This window comes from Zeus faber (assembly GCF_960531495.2).
Source record: "Zeus faber genome assembly, chromosome: 17".
Lineage (NCBI taxonomy): Eukaryota > Metazoa > Chordata > Actinopteri > Zeiformes > Zeidae > Zeus > Zeus faber.
In genome coordinates, this window is record NC_137204.1 from 10,423,442 (window position 1) to 10,439,441 (window position 16,000).

General features: G+C 43.1%; 1 protein-coding gene across 1 annotated transcript in view; it reads right to left on the reverse strand.

Moving 5' to 3' along the window:
- Positions 1-300: 300 nt before the first annotated feature.
- grk3 (G protein-coupled receptor kinase 3) overlaps positions 301-16,000 on the reverse strand; it is a gene marked incomplete at both ends in the record, with an annotated part of 40,730 nt that continues 25,030 nt past the window's right edge. Inside the window, 19 exons of the mRNA XM_080017319.1 lie at positions 301-462; positions 615-728; positions 2,262-2,398; positions 2,525-2,687; positions 3,483-3,578; positions 4,012-4,078; positions 4,980-5,080; positions 6,433-6,499; positions 7,841-7,948; positions 8,064-8,158; positions 9,343-9,473; positions 10,198-10,276; positions 10,516-10,615; positions 10,727-10,818; positions 10,922-10,973; positions 11,073-11,134; positions 11,419-11,493; positions 12,273-12,374; positions 12,567-12,640. Of these exons, the coding sequence (XP_079873445.1) occupies positions 301-462; positions 615-728; positions 2,262-2,398; positions 2,525-2,687; positions 3,483-3,578; positions 4,012-4,078; positions 4,980-5,080; positions 6,433-6,499; positions 7,841-7,948; positions 8,064-8,158; positions 9,343-9,473; positions 10,198-10,276; positions 10,516-10,615; positions 10,727-10,818; positions 10,922-10,973; positions 11,073-11,134; positions 11,419-11,493; positions 12,273-12,374; positions 12,567-12,640 (1,877 nt within the window). The remainder of the gene's footprint in view (positions 463-614; positions 729-2,261; positions 2,399-2,524; positions 2,688-3,482; positions 3,579-4,011; positions 4,079-4,979; positions 5,081-6,432; positions 6,500-7,840; positions 7,949-8,063; positions 8,159-9,342; positions 9,474-10,197; positions 10,277-10,515; positions 10,616-10,726; positions 10,819-10,921; positions 10,974-11,072; positions 11,135-11,418; positions 11,494-12,272; positions 12,375-12,566; positions 12,641-16,000) is intronic.

Below are 16,000 nucleotides of genomic sequence, written 5' to 3' on the forward strand. Positions count from 1 at the left end.
TGTGTGTGTGTGTGTGTGTGTGTGTGTGTGTGTGTGTGTGTGTGTGTGGTCTACAGCAGGGGCCGGGCGGGGTCCGCTACAAACCCTTCGGATTGAGGCTTTTTCGATAAGCGGATGTAGGGGTGGGAGGCAGAGGGAGCGTAATGGACAAAAAAATATATACCATGACAACCGAGCGAGTGTGTGACGTCTGTGTGTGTGTGTGTGTGTGTGTGTGTGTGTGTGTGTGTGTGTGTGTGTGTGTGTGTGTGTGTGTGTGTGTGTGTGCGTGTGTGCGTGAGACGCGCGTGGCCCGTGCCTTCACAGGCCGTTGCTGTTGCGGTGCATGATGGGGGGTTTGGAGAGCTCCACCACGCCGGCGCGGCCCTTGCCGATGACTTTGGGGGCGCGGCGGAGCAGCTTCTGCGCCTCGGTGAACGCCTCGGTCAGCTCCTTCTTCCACTGCACGAACTCTGGATCACTCTAACACACGCGCACACACACAGACACACACACACACACACACACACACACACACACACACACACACACACACACACACAAGTATGAAATGCACGCACACGCACACACAGACATACGTCATTGGGTTCAACATTTCGGGTCCTAAGTCGTACCTCACACTGTAGTACAAACTGCTTGCCGCCCTTGATGCGCAACAGGATGCACTTCTTGTCTTTAATCTGTGTTTCCTCCACCGTCACGATCTGCTCCATGGTCAACAGGTTTTGCTGTGGACCGAAACGGACCAATCAGAGGGCGGCAACAAAAGCACAAGTGCAGGAGAGTCGATGATAAACCAGCAGATGAGCTGACTGGCCACTTTGAGGAAATAATGAGGCGGAAGAAAACAACCAAAAGAAAAGGCTGTGGCCCGAGGTTCAGACTAAACGGAGGTTATTGAGAACGGGCCGCTTGGAATATATGGCCCGGATGGTTACGATCACTGGATTGGATGGGTCGCTATTGGCTGTATGTTGGCTCATCTATTGGTATCTTCTCTTAAAAGAAGAATTAAAAAAATAAAAAAAAATAAAAAAACTGAATTTCCCTATGGGAATGACTAAAGTGATATCTTATCTCCTATCTAGTACTTGGGAGTAAGCGCACTATGTAGCATGGAGCAGGGAGGTACAGGACCGCTCTACACACTCTATGCATTCTACTAGGGCTGTCAACTAAGGATATATTTTGAGTTACTATTTTGAGTATTCTTTGTTTCCCCTCGTGACTTGATAATCGCACAGAAATGAATTTGTATACAAAAAATATTGTTTTATATGCTTTCTGTTAATTAATACATACAATTTGCAATGTTACATAACACAGGGATTTGATAATTGTTGGGGTGGAGTCTTGGAAACTTTTTGCAATTTTTTGATCTTCAAGTACTAGTTTTAGGTTTATTGTATAATGTCATATTGTTAACGGTGTATTTTTTGGAGCTTATTTGATTGTTTTTTTTGGTCATTTTGAGATTTATATTTATTGTATATCATTAGGTTCATTGTATATTTGCAAATGTTATATTTATTTTTCTGGTTTATCGTTAATTGTTGGGTTCAGTGTACACTGAACATTTTTTTGATGTTCTACTTAATTCTTAGGATTGTAGTTATATTGTTGGGTTCATTTTTTATTGTTAACTTTAGGTGTATCATATATTTTACATTTTTCTATCTGTCTTCTAGTATATATTCAAGTTGTAATATTGCCAATTTTTTTGCAAATTCATAGTTTTTTTCTAAAAAAATTTCTGAAGACTATTACTATTGGCTATTTTTCATATGAGCTGCTGTAACACTGCAATTTCCTTCCGAGGATGAATAACTATCAAAACAAGATATTGTCCACATCTTGCAAACTGACGTGAGTACAGTTTTAAATGGACGTCAGTGACCAAGTGAAGCTTGGTCGTGACCAGGTCCTCATTCAACCAACCGGCCCAAGTCATCCGGAGCCAAACTCTACATTCTACATACGGACAGCCCTATTCTATTTACTTTCAAAGGCAATAAAGCAGCTGGGACCAGGAGGACATATAGCAAAAAAACCTGGCAGTGACGGTAACACTCACCGTAGATGGCTTTTTAAAAAGTTTTAGCCACTTCTCCTAAAGCGTTGAGCCAGGATAGACAAGACGGGACAACTTTCATTCACCGATCACGCCCTCGCACAGACGGACATGAAGAAAATGATCACACGTGACGTGAACATGCGTGGGCTGCGGCCTCGTCTCCTTTTTTTTCCCCGCAACCACTCACCCGCGACTCGCCCTCTCCCCGCCACTCCACCCGATTGGGGAACAGGTAGAAGTAGCGGCGCTGCCACTGGGTGAGGAAGGGGTTCCCCAGCTTCAGCATGTAGCCGTGCATGATGCAGTCCTTCCCCAGGGCGTAGTCTGCGCGGGGCAACACGGTTGTCAGCACGTTTGGGGAGGTGTATATTCCACATGAAACAGGTTTTTTTTTTAATTATTATTATTATTATTTTTTTTTTAATCATACTTATGCGCATGAAGTCTTACCCTCCTCATGGCCCAGCTGCTTGTTCTTGGCTCTCTTGCGCGCCTCGTTCTTGTCCGTGTCCGAGTTGACGGCCTCGTAGACGGTCTCCGCCACCTCCTGCTGCCAGCGCTCCGAGATCACCAGCGGGAAGTTCTTGTAGAGCTCTTGGTCGCTGTCCAACAACTGAGAGGAAAGCAGAAGGAGGGGTGGGATGTCGGAGGACACAATGAAATCATCCCTGGGCACATTAACCTATCCTGTTCCTCAATTAACGCTGCACAAAACATCACACACCCACAGAACTGTGTTTATAAATCACGGCCTCCTTATATTCACCGGCGCGCGACTCCTGAACAATTAGTTTGCGGCGAACTCATCTTTTAAACGACTCGGGATTTTGGAGTCACTCCGGCAAAATGAGAGGTGACGAATCACAAAATTTTAATAATTACTCAAGCCTGAGTCCGAGACAAAAACAGTTCTAGGCATTTTGCGGAATAAATATGGAATGTGACCGATTAACACTTTGCATTCCACCACAATGATTGAATGATTAAACTAAATGATTCTTGGGAGAATTCCATTCCTAACTGATGCATTAGGTGAATTAGTGCCGCCTGGCAATTTTGATATATATTTGATATTTATAATTTTCTTTTTGGTACACCGTGGCCTTTGTTGAACTACTTCTCATAACAATTTCATTAAAAGTGGAGCAGAACCCACTTCTAACCTCGTCCCGGTGAAGTCAGGGTTAATGTGAAAATCTGATTTAGCAAGCAACGACATAAGAGCTAAATAGCTGATATGACCTATCCTTTTTATCTTTGAGAATCACATCGGGGCTTTCCTGCTATTGCACTCCGAACATTTAAAGCGATAATACGCTTGGTGCTGAAAATGTCTTACCGATGTGGTAGCCTGCACACAAAATATTCTGGGATATATCGACCAAAAAAATCGAAGGTTTGAGTGTACCTTGATGCCCTTGGTGTCCTCTTCGTCAAAGGAGCCGATGTCAAAAGCGTCGGCGGCGTTGACCTCTCCCCTCGGAGGGATGAGTGGGGGGGAGTACTGGAGAGGAGGGGGGGAGAGATCAGGAAAGATGGATAGAGGGGGCGGACACTACTATTACATTAACATCTGGAAATGCTCTGAACTGTGCTCTGGTGAGAGAGAGCGAGCGGGGCTTGGTGGACTGCTGGCTCCATCCTGTGTTGCTTTTAAGGAGTTACACTCGGAAAAATAAAAATCTGCCGCAGTCATCCTTCACTGGAACACACACACACACACACACACACACACACACACACACACACACACACACACACACACACACACACACACACACACACACACACACACACACACACACACACACACACTTTTTCTATTGCAAACGATAACATTTTGGAGGCAATAACTAGTTGACCATAACCACAAAAGCCATTATAAGCGGTTTATGAAGATGAATATAAAATAGCACAGAAAATAGGACTTGGCTTACCTTCTGGAGGTACACCTGCTGCCAGTCGATGCCTTTGAAAAATAGATGCTCTTTCACCTCTGGGGCTCTGCGTGATCATGTGAAGTGAAGAGAAAAGGGGTGAGGTCGGGTGGGGTGAGGTGGGGTGGGCTGGGCTGGGCTGGGCTGGGGTGGGGTGTGGGCTACATTTCACCAGCAGGTGGCGGTATTTCCCACAATGTTTTTTTTTTTTGACCAAACTCTGCAGAATGTTGTCAGTCCGGTGTTTCCCTATGGCACGGCACACTACTATCCTGTTAACCGTTAAGAACATCAGAGTGTATGACACTTATGTAATGAATAACTGTATTATTATTATTATTGTGGCCTACCAGTGGTGACGCGAGACTCGCAGACGATTCGTTTGTAGCGAACAAATCGTTTAAATGCAGCGGGAGTCATTCTATCAAAACAGCGAATCTTTGATTCAAGCTAAAAATAATTTTTGAGGGCTTCATTAAAGGCCAAGTTGAAAAAGGCCAGTGGCATTTAGCATATTCATATTGAACGTGAACGTCATTGATTTGCTCTTTGCATTCCACCAAAATGAATCATTTTGACAGGATCGAACAATTCTTGTGAGAATACCGTTCACAATTTGGAGCCAGTCAATTCAGAGACCCCTGAGCCTTTCGTGCAGCTGGAAAATCAAACATCTCTTTTTGATCAAATGACTCGTCAAGAACAGAATCTCCAAAAAATAAAATAAAAATAAAATAAAAAAAGAAGCCAGACTTTCATCACTACAAATAGTCCTCACTCCCAGAGTCGGACAAGTTCCGCTGGAGCAGCTATCCTGGCTGCAACCGGTGAACTGATGAATTGGATGCGTTAGTGCAGCCTCTGCAAATTTTGATCTTGCGACTTTTTTATATAAATATAGTGGAACTTTCACATTTTTCACGACATATCTCTTTGGTAAGTAATGCCGGCCGGTTGCGTTGTCTCACCCCCGCCCCAGGCAGCCGAGCCTCTTGGACACGTCCCTCTGCAGCAGGCCCTCCAGCAGACACTTCAGCTCGGCCGTGAACGTATCCGGCAGCTCCACATTCTGAGGGGCGGAGGGGAAGAGGAAGAGGAAGTAAAGGAGCGGGAAGTACTGAGGGACAACAAGTTGGAAGACATCATGACCGTCGTTCTGATCGGCAGACCCTAAAAACACCGGACGCATAATCTATCGGGGGGGAGGGGGCGAGCTCCACTCCATCCCTCCATCCGTCTGTCCATCATGTTTATACAATGAAACAATTCATGAAGTTTGATAAACACGTCGACTTGCGGCACAAGCTTTTTTTTTTTTTTAGCCCCGTCATGGATGACTTACACACCTTTCTCTTTCACAAACACACACACAAACACACACGCACGCACACACAGATTAGGGGGCTAAACGGATTAAGTGCCTGGATAAAAATCGTAAGGTCGCCCAGTCTACGTGTGGTGGCATCAGTGTTTGTGTGTGTGAGTGTAAGAGGAAGCCCCAACACTTCATTACAATAAAGATAAAAGACTATAGCAAGGTTGTGTTGAAATGCAAAAGTTAAACGGCTTATCCTAATTTCCTTTTTCAATATACACAGTAATTCCAATTTGTAATTGGTGATAGTTGTGACTTAAAGAAGAGATACATTTCTTGAAACCAAATCAAGCTCTGTGGTTTATTCCAACAAACATGAATATCCAAATTTTTTTATTTTATTTTTTTTTTTTACAGTGGATTTATTCAATACTGACTCTTTTTAAATCTTCAATGAAGTTTTGTCAAGTCAAGTCACACTTTATTGATAAAGCGCATGTCATACCAGGGCCACACAATGCGCTTCGTCCGCCAATACTAAGTGCAAATGCCATGTGTGCCTTTGAGCCAAGCAATTCAAGATGTAAAACTTACTTTCCTGACACATTTTACTCACTGTACGATCCCTTAGATATATTTGTAGGTTATTTTTCCCCACCAGTTATTCCTGTACCAACTTTACCTGTGGCCAAAAAGCCCTGAACATAGACTACTGTGTTTTATTTATTTTTTATTTAACAAAAAGTTTTGAAGAATACATTTTAAAAGTTGGTTCAGCCGACCTTTTAGCATGGATAGGTGAGGTGTGGATAAATTCAATATAAATGTTTCCGAAACAGGCGGGTTTCTTATGCTGAGGGTTAGTATGCATAAGCATAATTAACCCTTTGTGTGGGGAGGGAAGGTAAACATGGGCCGGACCTGGTGGATCTTGTAGAGCGAAGACTCACATAGCCTGCGAGTTTCACCTTCTGTGTACATGAGAGCGTTCTTGTGAATGAGTGAGTGAGTGAGTGAGTGTGTGTGTGTGAGAGAGAATACATGCTGCCAGTGACTTCCCGCGAGGTAAGGAGTTTTACAGGTGGCACAAGTCGCTTATATCTCACCATGGTTAGCGTCATGCGATCGATCTCGTGTTTGTCTTTGGTTTTGTGCTGTCTGAAAGGACTGTGCCTGGAGAGGGAAGAGGGAGAGAGGAGACACGATGAGAAAATACAGGGAAAAGTGTATGACGGCACATACGGCAGTATGTGAGTACGGAAGGAAGGAAGACAGAAATAGAACGCAATAAAGGGGAGGAGAAAAGGCATCTTATTACATCTAATCGGTCTAAATTGATGACCCACAATCGGAAAACAAGTACAATATCATTTACCTACTTTCATTAAATGCATTTTTCTTGTTTGCTTGTTTTATTGTTTTATCTATAACTTGACTGCCTTCTATTAATGTGATCTATTCATGTAAACCACGTGTATGAAATGTGCTATACAAATAAAGCTTACTATCAATATCAATGCATTTATTTATTTGTATAATAATATATTTGTATTTATTATTATTATTATTATTATTATTATTATTATTATTATTTTCCATCCAATAGTCTGGTTCCAATGGGACGTTTCAGACGAGTTTGTTCAATATCGATCCGCATTTGGAGCAGAAATTTGTGAATAACTGGCTAATTTAACCGAAAGTCAAAGAACGTTGAGGCGACGTGATTTAGTTTCAGGAGCGGACCACTTTGTGACATCATCATCCAAAGTTATATACGCCCAAGCTTCGTCTCTTGGAAGTCATTCCTATCCAGCCTCTTGCAGACACACGTAGACAACTTGAGCCGATGCTGCGTTTAAAGGAAGCCTCGGAAAGCTGTAACCCGTGCTGGGTTTTACAAAACCTTGAAAACTATAATTGGTCACAGAAGGCGTCTTTGCACCGCAGGAAGTTCTAACAACCTTTGGAGGAACCGTCCCTTTCTTTTTGCACGGTGAGTGGTCCGGATGTTAAGTCCACAGTGATTGGACAAACACATGAGCATGAGAAATACTCGTGAAAAAATAGAAACTTGGAAAATGGTTCTTAACACAACTCAACTGGACCCTGTGCTTTGCTGGCTGCAGCAATATTTATTTATTACTATTATAAATTAATTATTATTATAATCCTCCATCCTTTTATTATGATTTATTATTATTATCATCAATGTAAATCAAGTAATTATCATACTTATAATTATTTATTGTCATCATCGTTGTTATCATCTATTTATTATCATTACCAGTGTATTATCATTATTATTTATTAAATTATTAATGCCTCCTTTTTTCCACAGCACCTCTGACACCATCACCACTACAGCCCCTTCTCTTTATGTTCAAACACACATCAATAGGAAGACAACATCACAAAACCATTACCCCATTTCTGACCTACTGGAACCAGACCTTTTGGCATTTACACACCAAAGATCAGACACCCACCCTCCCACACCCACAGGTTTGCGATTACCCTCGTAGCAGTTTGAAAAGCATGCAGCCCAGGGAAAACCAGTCGGCGCTGCTGTCGTACGCCGTCCCCTTCTGAAGCACCTCCGGAGCCATGTAGCCATGCGTGCCGCTGTAAGCAAGACACCACAGCGTTTACGTGTCATTGTTTGCGCTCAACTCACACAAACGTACGGCTTTGAACAAAAAAGTTGTTTCGGATTGCGACCCTCCGAGTTCAAACTTACACGCTGGCGTGAGGTTTCTTCTTTGAGAAGTCGCAGGCGAGGCCCAGGTCCGAGATGCGAACGTGACCGTGTTCGTCCAACAGAATATTTGCTGGCTAAAGCCGGAGAGGCGGGGGGGGGGGGGGGGGGGGGGGGGGGGGGGAGAGAGAGAGAGAGAGAGAAAATATGGGAGAGAAAATTATAACCATAGGAAACGAGTGTGGCCGAGTTGCACTGATTCATATCTTCAGTTCCCGTTTCCGTTTAAGGCGCTCCATTAACAGAGAGCGGTTCAGGCATTCACATTTGGACTAGGCCGATACGAGGAGATCTTGTGTCCTGGTTTTTCTCTTTTTGGCAAAAAACGGGACTCCCTCTCTCTCTTGCTCCTACAAGGAGCCTAGGAGCAATAACTGCATTGCCCCGCTCTGTTTATTGAACGTCCCTTAAACTGTTCCCGAACTTTGAGCAAAGTATATCAATTATTATGGCAACCAGTCCAAACAGGGGGAGGGAGGACTGAGGAAAAGCAGACGGCCATCAAAACATGTCCGATGCAGATCTGTTAGATTGAAGGGGGAAAAAAAACATCCGTATATATTACATTTTGTTTTAAAGGAACATTGTAAAAAAAAAAAATAAAAAATAAAAAAAGACCACATGCAGTTATGCCAAGGATGGCTGGAGTGATTCCCTGAGGCATAAGGAAGGGTTGATTACATTTTGAGGGTGTTTTCCTTTTTCGCCTATTGTTGCAATAATGGCATTAACCACTGTGTGTTTGTACGGTTAACTTCACTATGGAGCTGCACATGGGGAGTAGAATGATTGTATGACCTCGCAATGCTGCAAGTGTATTAAGGAAATGCTAGAGCTCTAATTTATCAATGACAAAACTAATACATTGTGGATGGCAACACTTTTTCTGTTTTCCCTTGGGTATCATTGTACTGTGAAGACCGACCGTAGAGCTCTGCACAAACAACCACAATCTGTACATCCATCAGGATTCGCAATTCAATTTGAGGGACAACTATCACGGAAAAAAGGAAGCAGCTCAATAGATTCAATTCCCTTTTTTGAATTAAACACATTACACTGAAGAATATATGTGATAGTCAATTCCAGTTACAATCTGGATTTCATACATGGCTTTCATGCATATTCAGTGTTTCCATACTTAGCTCATTGCAATGATAAATTATTTAGAGTAAAGGCAACATCGCAGCACTTTCGCCATAACTTTTACACCGAAAGGAGGCTGAGAATGGGAGGGTAGTTATAGATAACGGGGCTCTACCTTAAGGTCTCTGTAGACAACGAAGCGGTTATGCATGTGCTCAAGGCCCAGGATGATCTCGGCGGCGTAGAAACGCATCTCTTTCTCGCTGAACACGCCGTGCTGAGACAGGTGGTAGTGCAGGTCGCCCCCTGCAGAGAGCCGTAGGCGGGACAAAGATGCAAAGATTAGGCCTTAACCATGGCACACACACGGCGATGGATGTCCGGCCGTCATCTTGAGTTATTCCTGGAACTTCCAACTTCTTCTAATCGGGAGGGTGGGAGCTAATCTCGGTGTAAGTGAAGGCTTCAATTAAACCTGTCCAGAGGCAGGTTTATCTTTGGATTAATGGACGTGGCCTCCATGTCGACCTTGACAATAGAGAACATGGATGATCTGGACCAAGACCAGACAGAAGGATCTGACTCATCCCTCATTACTTTAGTCTAGTACATCCTAGTCTTGAACTAATTAATCCCAAATGAAGCAACATCACAGAAATGCATTTTTATTCATGTAGGATCATTATTTTTCCAGATTCCGATTAAACCCTGTATGTGAAACCGCCCGTTTAAGTATTAATGTAGAACGACGAAAGTCCAGACACCTAGGAAGGTCTCTTTATTAAGATATCTCAACATGCAATTCTGATCATTTCCAAAACTCTGGTCTATTTCAGGACATTTTATTAAATGAAACATCGACCATTTAAATGGACATCTGCCATTAAAAAGGGTCCACTCTTGAGTGCAGAGTGTTCCGGCTGGCGTGTGATGGGGTTAACGTGTCTCTCTCTACCAGGAACGGAGGAAAAAAGGGAGTCAATACGGTCTTGGGAGCTCGGTCAAAGAGGGGACGACAGCAGCACCGTACCGTTCATTAAGTCCAGGATGAAGCAGAGCTTGTCTGGGGTGTGGAAGGCGTACGTCATACACACAATGAACGGACAGTCCTAGGGGGCGGGAGCGAGAAACATCATCATTCAACTTTTTTTTTTATTTTTTTCGCATCTCTAACGACTCCATTAGGTCCTAGAAGGAGGTTGTAAATATCAAAGACATTGTGCATCTTCAAATGATCAGCTTGAGTAGTCATAACAGTTCAATTGTGAGTTATGTCTATTATAAGTTATGACTATCAAAGTGATTACTCAGATCGCCATGGAACGGAAAGTGTGTGTGCGCAACTCACCCCCGTGCTGACCAATGACAGCATGATCCTCTCATTTAGAGCGAGAGTCTCCCCCTGCTTCATCTTGATCCGTTTTTTGTCCAAACACTTCATGGCATACCTGACACACACACACACACACACACACACACACACACACACACACACACACACCTAAATCATGAGAAAATCCGCTTCTTCCGTCATCATCTCTCCTTTCCGTGCTACTTACATCTTCCCCGTGTCTGCCTTCCGGCAGCCGTAGACTTCGCCGAAGCCGCCTCTCCCGATGATCCGGTGCACGCTGAAGTCATTCATGGTCAACTGCAGAGGGCGGCGGGAGTATCGCGGGAGAGAAAACCGTTTAGACAATGCGCGCCGGCGATCGAGGACAACTCGCCCGTAAACGACATTTGCCGGCACTCACGTGAATGTTGAGTTCGACGTTCTTCCACTGGCAAAACCGAGTGAATTTATCACTGAAAGGATGGAGGAGAGAACGGTTGAAACGACGGTAGCGGCGGTCCAAAATAAATCTGAGAACGGATGAATTTGGGTATCCCGCTCCCCTGTCTCACCTCTCGATGAACTTCTGGAAGATCTTCCCTCTCAGGCTGTCGCAGATCTCCACAATGTATGGCTGGGGGGGAAGCGGATAAGCATTAGGGTTCTGGAGGTTCCCGGTGATTCAAGTCTCGTTTAATGGGACGTTTGCAAAGCGGGTCACAAAAGTTACAATTCTCCCCATGTCTTAGTAAGGTCACTTTTTTTACATCAACTATTTAATAACATTAGTGTTTATAAATAATTGTCCAGGAAATGTGTGTGTGTGTGTGTGTGTGTGTGTGTGTGTGTGTGTGTGTGTGTGTGTGTGTGTGTGTGTGTGTGTGTGTGTGTGGTCTCGTTTGACAGAGGGCCTCTTACCTGGAAAAGGGTTGGGGGCACCTGTTTCTTTGCCAAGTGAGTCTGAACATGGTCCACTGCCTTTTTGGAGAAAGGCTAAAAAAAACCCCAACATAAACATGTAGGTAAACATACACCTTCTGGGGTATTTTCAGGTCTGTTTTCATTGGAGGCCCCCCCGCTCCCAAAGGTGTGAAATCTAAGGGACGTGTGATTTCTCACGGGGCCCATCGCTGAGTGTGTGTTGATTGATGTCGAATATAATTCCATCTCTGGTTGCCTTGTTCTGTGCCATAAATATTAAATTTGCATCCTACTTAGAAGCGGAGGCACACACACACAACTTGTTAGGTGCTGAATGTGAGGACAACTTTTAAAACTTCAATACTAGATTGAACACCTGCCATATTGTACATATTACACTGAAATAACATTGCAGTCACTGTAATAACATTGTAGTAACATATAGGTACTTATTCATTGTTATCCATGCCCATATTATTGGATACATAATTACTCATCCTGTCCAGTATATCCGACTTCATTTATATGTTATACACAGCCATAATAGCAACGATGCTGCCATTTGCTTGCTATTACCTTCTAACTTAACTCATCCTGTGCAATTGACTCACTTTTTGTATATTGTGTATATTTGGGTTTTCCTGCACATATGGCTATTCTAGTTGTATTATTTTCAGACTGTAAAAATGTTTGTGCCAATTGTCACAACAAATTCCTTGCATATGAAAATGTACTTATGGCGAAATAAAGAGATTCAGATTGTGAAGTACAAGGTGAGGAGGCCTGGGATCAGACTAGTTGACATTGCAGTGAAGACACAGGTCACGGTGTGAAGGGATAAGCGTCCTCACGTGTGAACAGGACAGCAGCTCCTTCATGATGTAGCCGTCGTAAATCTGCCGGCTGCGGCACAACCTCTCCTCCTCGGAGTCGAGCTTCTCATAGTCCTTAATCTGAAAAGCGCGCACAATGTCAGCCCCACAAACGACAACAAATGCCGCACGCGCTTCCCCCCGGGGAGGGGATAAGTCTGAACGGGCGGGATTACAGCCTAATCTCTCACCCATCGCATGATGCCCTCTAATCCAGCACACATGCACACACACGCGCACACACACACACACACACACACACTTCAAATTTACCTCTTCGTAGAACTTCAGCTGCGGTACGGCCTCATCGATTTCATTCATACAGAAGTCCTTGAACAGAAGAAAGCCTGCGGGGGCAACACAACGACAAAAGTGTGAAGAAATAACAAAACAAGACAATCACAACAATAAAACCCATTGATCTTTGATGGGTGACGTGAAACGTTATCTCGTTTTGTGTTCCTGGCTGCAAATGATCAATAACCTTAATGCAACGCTGCTGGAAAAAGTTGACTCTGGGGTCAATTGCGCAAAAAAACATCAATTTTGTGAATCCGCCGTCGTCAACTCAGCAGTTGCTGACTTGACGTTATTCCTGCGGGTCAGAAAGCAGACGCCAGCTGGACATAGCGAGAGCGCTTGAAGGAACATGCGTGTATCCCCTTGGTCTTATCTGATTAGCATCAGGTATTAGCGCTGCAAAAATAGACGCCTAACAGGATCCTACTCTGGACACAGGACGGTTCACACCCTCCTTAACCCTCATTAGACAGTGTTCCCCACGCTTTTTTTTTTTTCCCCCCTCCCTGCCAAGGCACATTTCTTACGATGAAATACTCCCAAAGGAACACCGCTATCCTGTTAACCGCTAAAAACATCAAACATGTCTAACTGCACTAAATATTATGGCCTAGTAATAGTTGTGATGCAAGACTCGTCAACCTGTTTGACTTTAACAAATATTTTAAATGACTCAGGGGTCCGGAGCACCTGCGGCTACAGAGTGGGCGAGCGAGTGAATCGTCAACTCACAAACGGAAAATAATTACTGAGGAGTAAATTGACGTCGAAGGCACAACGGGTCTCGGCATTCGGCATGATTCATTTAGAATGCGACTGATTTACTCTTTGCATTCCACCAAAATGAATAATTTTCACAGAATGAAATGATTCTTGGGAGAATTCCCTTTGCGAGTCCTCTCTCGTTCATCCCTCGCTCACCACGCGTTACACTGAAAGTTGGAAAATGGAATGATTCTTTACCACTTGCTGAGTGACTAGTCAAGAACCGAACCTAAACAGAGTCGAACCTTTCGCCACTACGAGTAGTTCTCACTTTCCATGAGACACAGCTTGTTCTGAGGAGCACAGAGCAGCTCCTCTGACTGGAGCTAACAAATTAGATGAGTTTAATACAAGTTTGGAATTTTGATCTTGCAACACAAGATATTCTTTTTTTTTTTTTTTTTCATTATACATATACAACATATTGTTTATCTTAAGCGGTGTTTCAAACATTTTCATCGCACATTAGATCGTTTGGAATATACCAGAACTCCCAGATTCAGTTTTAGCCATTTTGTTTAGGCCAGGAGTGCGGTATCGTTGCTTCTCACTTCTTCCTCTTTGCCCTTATCACTCCTCCAGATGCTATGTGTCATTTCCTCTCTCTCTCTCTCTCTCTCTCTCTCTCTCTCTCTCTCTCTCTCTCTCTCTCTCTCTCTCTCTCTCTCTCTCTCTCCTCTCTCTCTCTCTCCTCTCTCTCTCTCTCTCTCTCATCTCTCTCTCTCTCTCTCTCTCTCTCTCTCTCCTCTCTCTCTCTCTCTCTCTCTCTCTCTCTCTCTCTCTGTGTTTGCAGACAAGACAACTGCGGGCGGACACACACGCAAACAAAGACTCTGCAAGGACCAAACACCAGAAGCAGCCATTAGGGGGAAAGGGGGGCAGGGCTTGAGACACTATAAAGTGGCCTGGTTCTTACATCACCAGAAGTCAAGGATTAACTTTAATTGCAGAATACTTCAACACTGCCCAGCTAATTCAACAAATGGCCTCTCGGGGTGAAGACAGAGACATACGCACACGCACACACACACACACACACACACACACACACACACACACACACACACACACACTCAACTCGACATGAGTTTCTTTCTGCTTCGTCTCTAACCTAACGGAACAATCTTTTTTTTAAAATTTTCTTTACAACACATACTTGCCAACCATAGAACGATCCTATTAAAAGCGATTCAAATTGTTTTTATAATTATTTACCCCCAAAATATCTCTGTGATCATGCAGTCGTTACTGAGAAATAAAGGGAAGCAAAGCTGCCCTCGTCATATCTTATTATTAATAACATATTTCCCAGTGAGACAGCTGATATGCAAACCAGGCCTTATGCCCTAGAGCACACTTTACGCCTCGTAGCAGGTTTGCAGGTTGTAGTACAATCAAGGTGATCGCCACCACGGATCCAGCCGGCATTTCAAATTTAAACAAGTCGAGGTCCTTCAGCCCAGTCGCTTCTACCAACACTGCTGTCATCACAACTCAAATGACTGGACGGATGTCCTGGAACAACTTTCAGAGCGGGTGTTTGCCAAAGCTGCGGTTGTGCAGAGCACTTTGAACGAAACAGCCCCCGTTTCTCCATTTAGTACGAGTACAGGAGAGATAATAATTCACACTTTATATAAATATACCTATAATTTATCCTGTACTTTGAATATACTGTATATTATACATATTTGGCTATTTCTGTTCTTTATTTTTGGCCATTTTTATATATTTGGCCATTTTCAGACTTTATGCTTTTTTCATACAAATTATCTGTAAAGCAATGCACGACAAATTCTTCTTACATGTAAGCGTACTTGGCCGAACAAACAGATTATGATTCAGATTCAGATTAAACAGCCAGCTTCTCTGATTGTCAAGACAACCTGGACTTACCTTGACTTCCTTCACAAAAGAGATGGGTATTACAAACCCGAATCACTGTACCTTCTCCAGGCAAGACAATTTTTTGCAAATGCTAAGAACGTCCGAACGAAGAGAGACGTCCCGACAATTAACTGGAGGCATGCAAAGAGAAGAATATAAATAATAGTAATATAAATATCAAAAAATGTATAAATAATAATATTATCAATATTATAAGAAAATATGTCATATGTGCTTACAAAGTAGCACTGTAAACCTTGAAATTAAGGATGTTAATAATTAACCATTTAACCATTAACCGACAAAAAGAATTCAGACTGATTAATACAATCAGTTAAACAGTAAAAAATATTGTTAAAAAATAATAATTAAAAATAAAAAAGTTTGTTGCATGGTAAAAGAAAAAAAATCTCCACAATCTATTTATTAAATACAACTCATGGGGGCGACATGTGCAACTAGGCTGTGATGAATACCGCAATACCGCAAATAATAAAATACAAATTGTTTTTGCGTGTAACTTTTTTTGCTGGTGAACATTACAGGAGTGATATGAAATATGAAGACAATCGTCATTGTTAGTTATCATCATTGACTGTCTTCCCTGCTGTGTTCAAGGGCTTCTGCAGAAACTGAGCTTTTCAGTTGCGCCGCTCTTCACTGGGAGGGACAGTCCGTTAAACATATGGGAGGGGGCTTTTGTGTGTCTCCGATTATTATTAGTTATTTCGAGGGCTGTACCCAACTCAGAATTT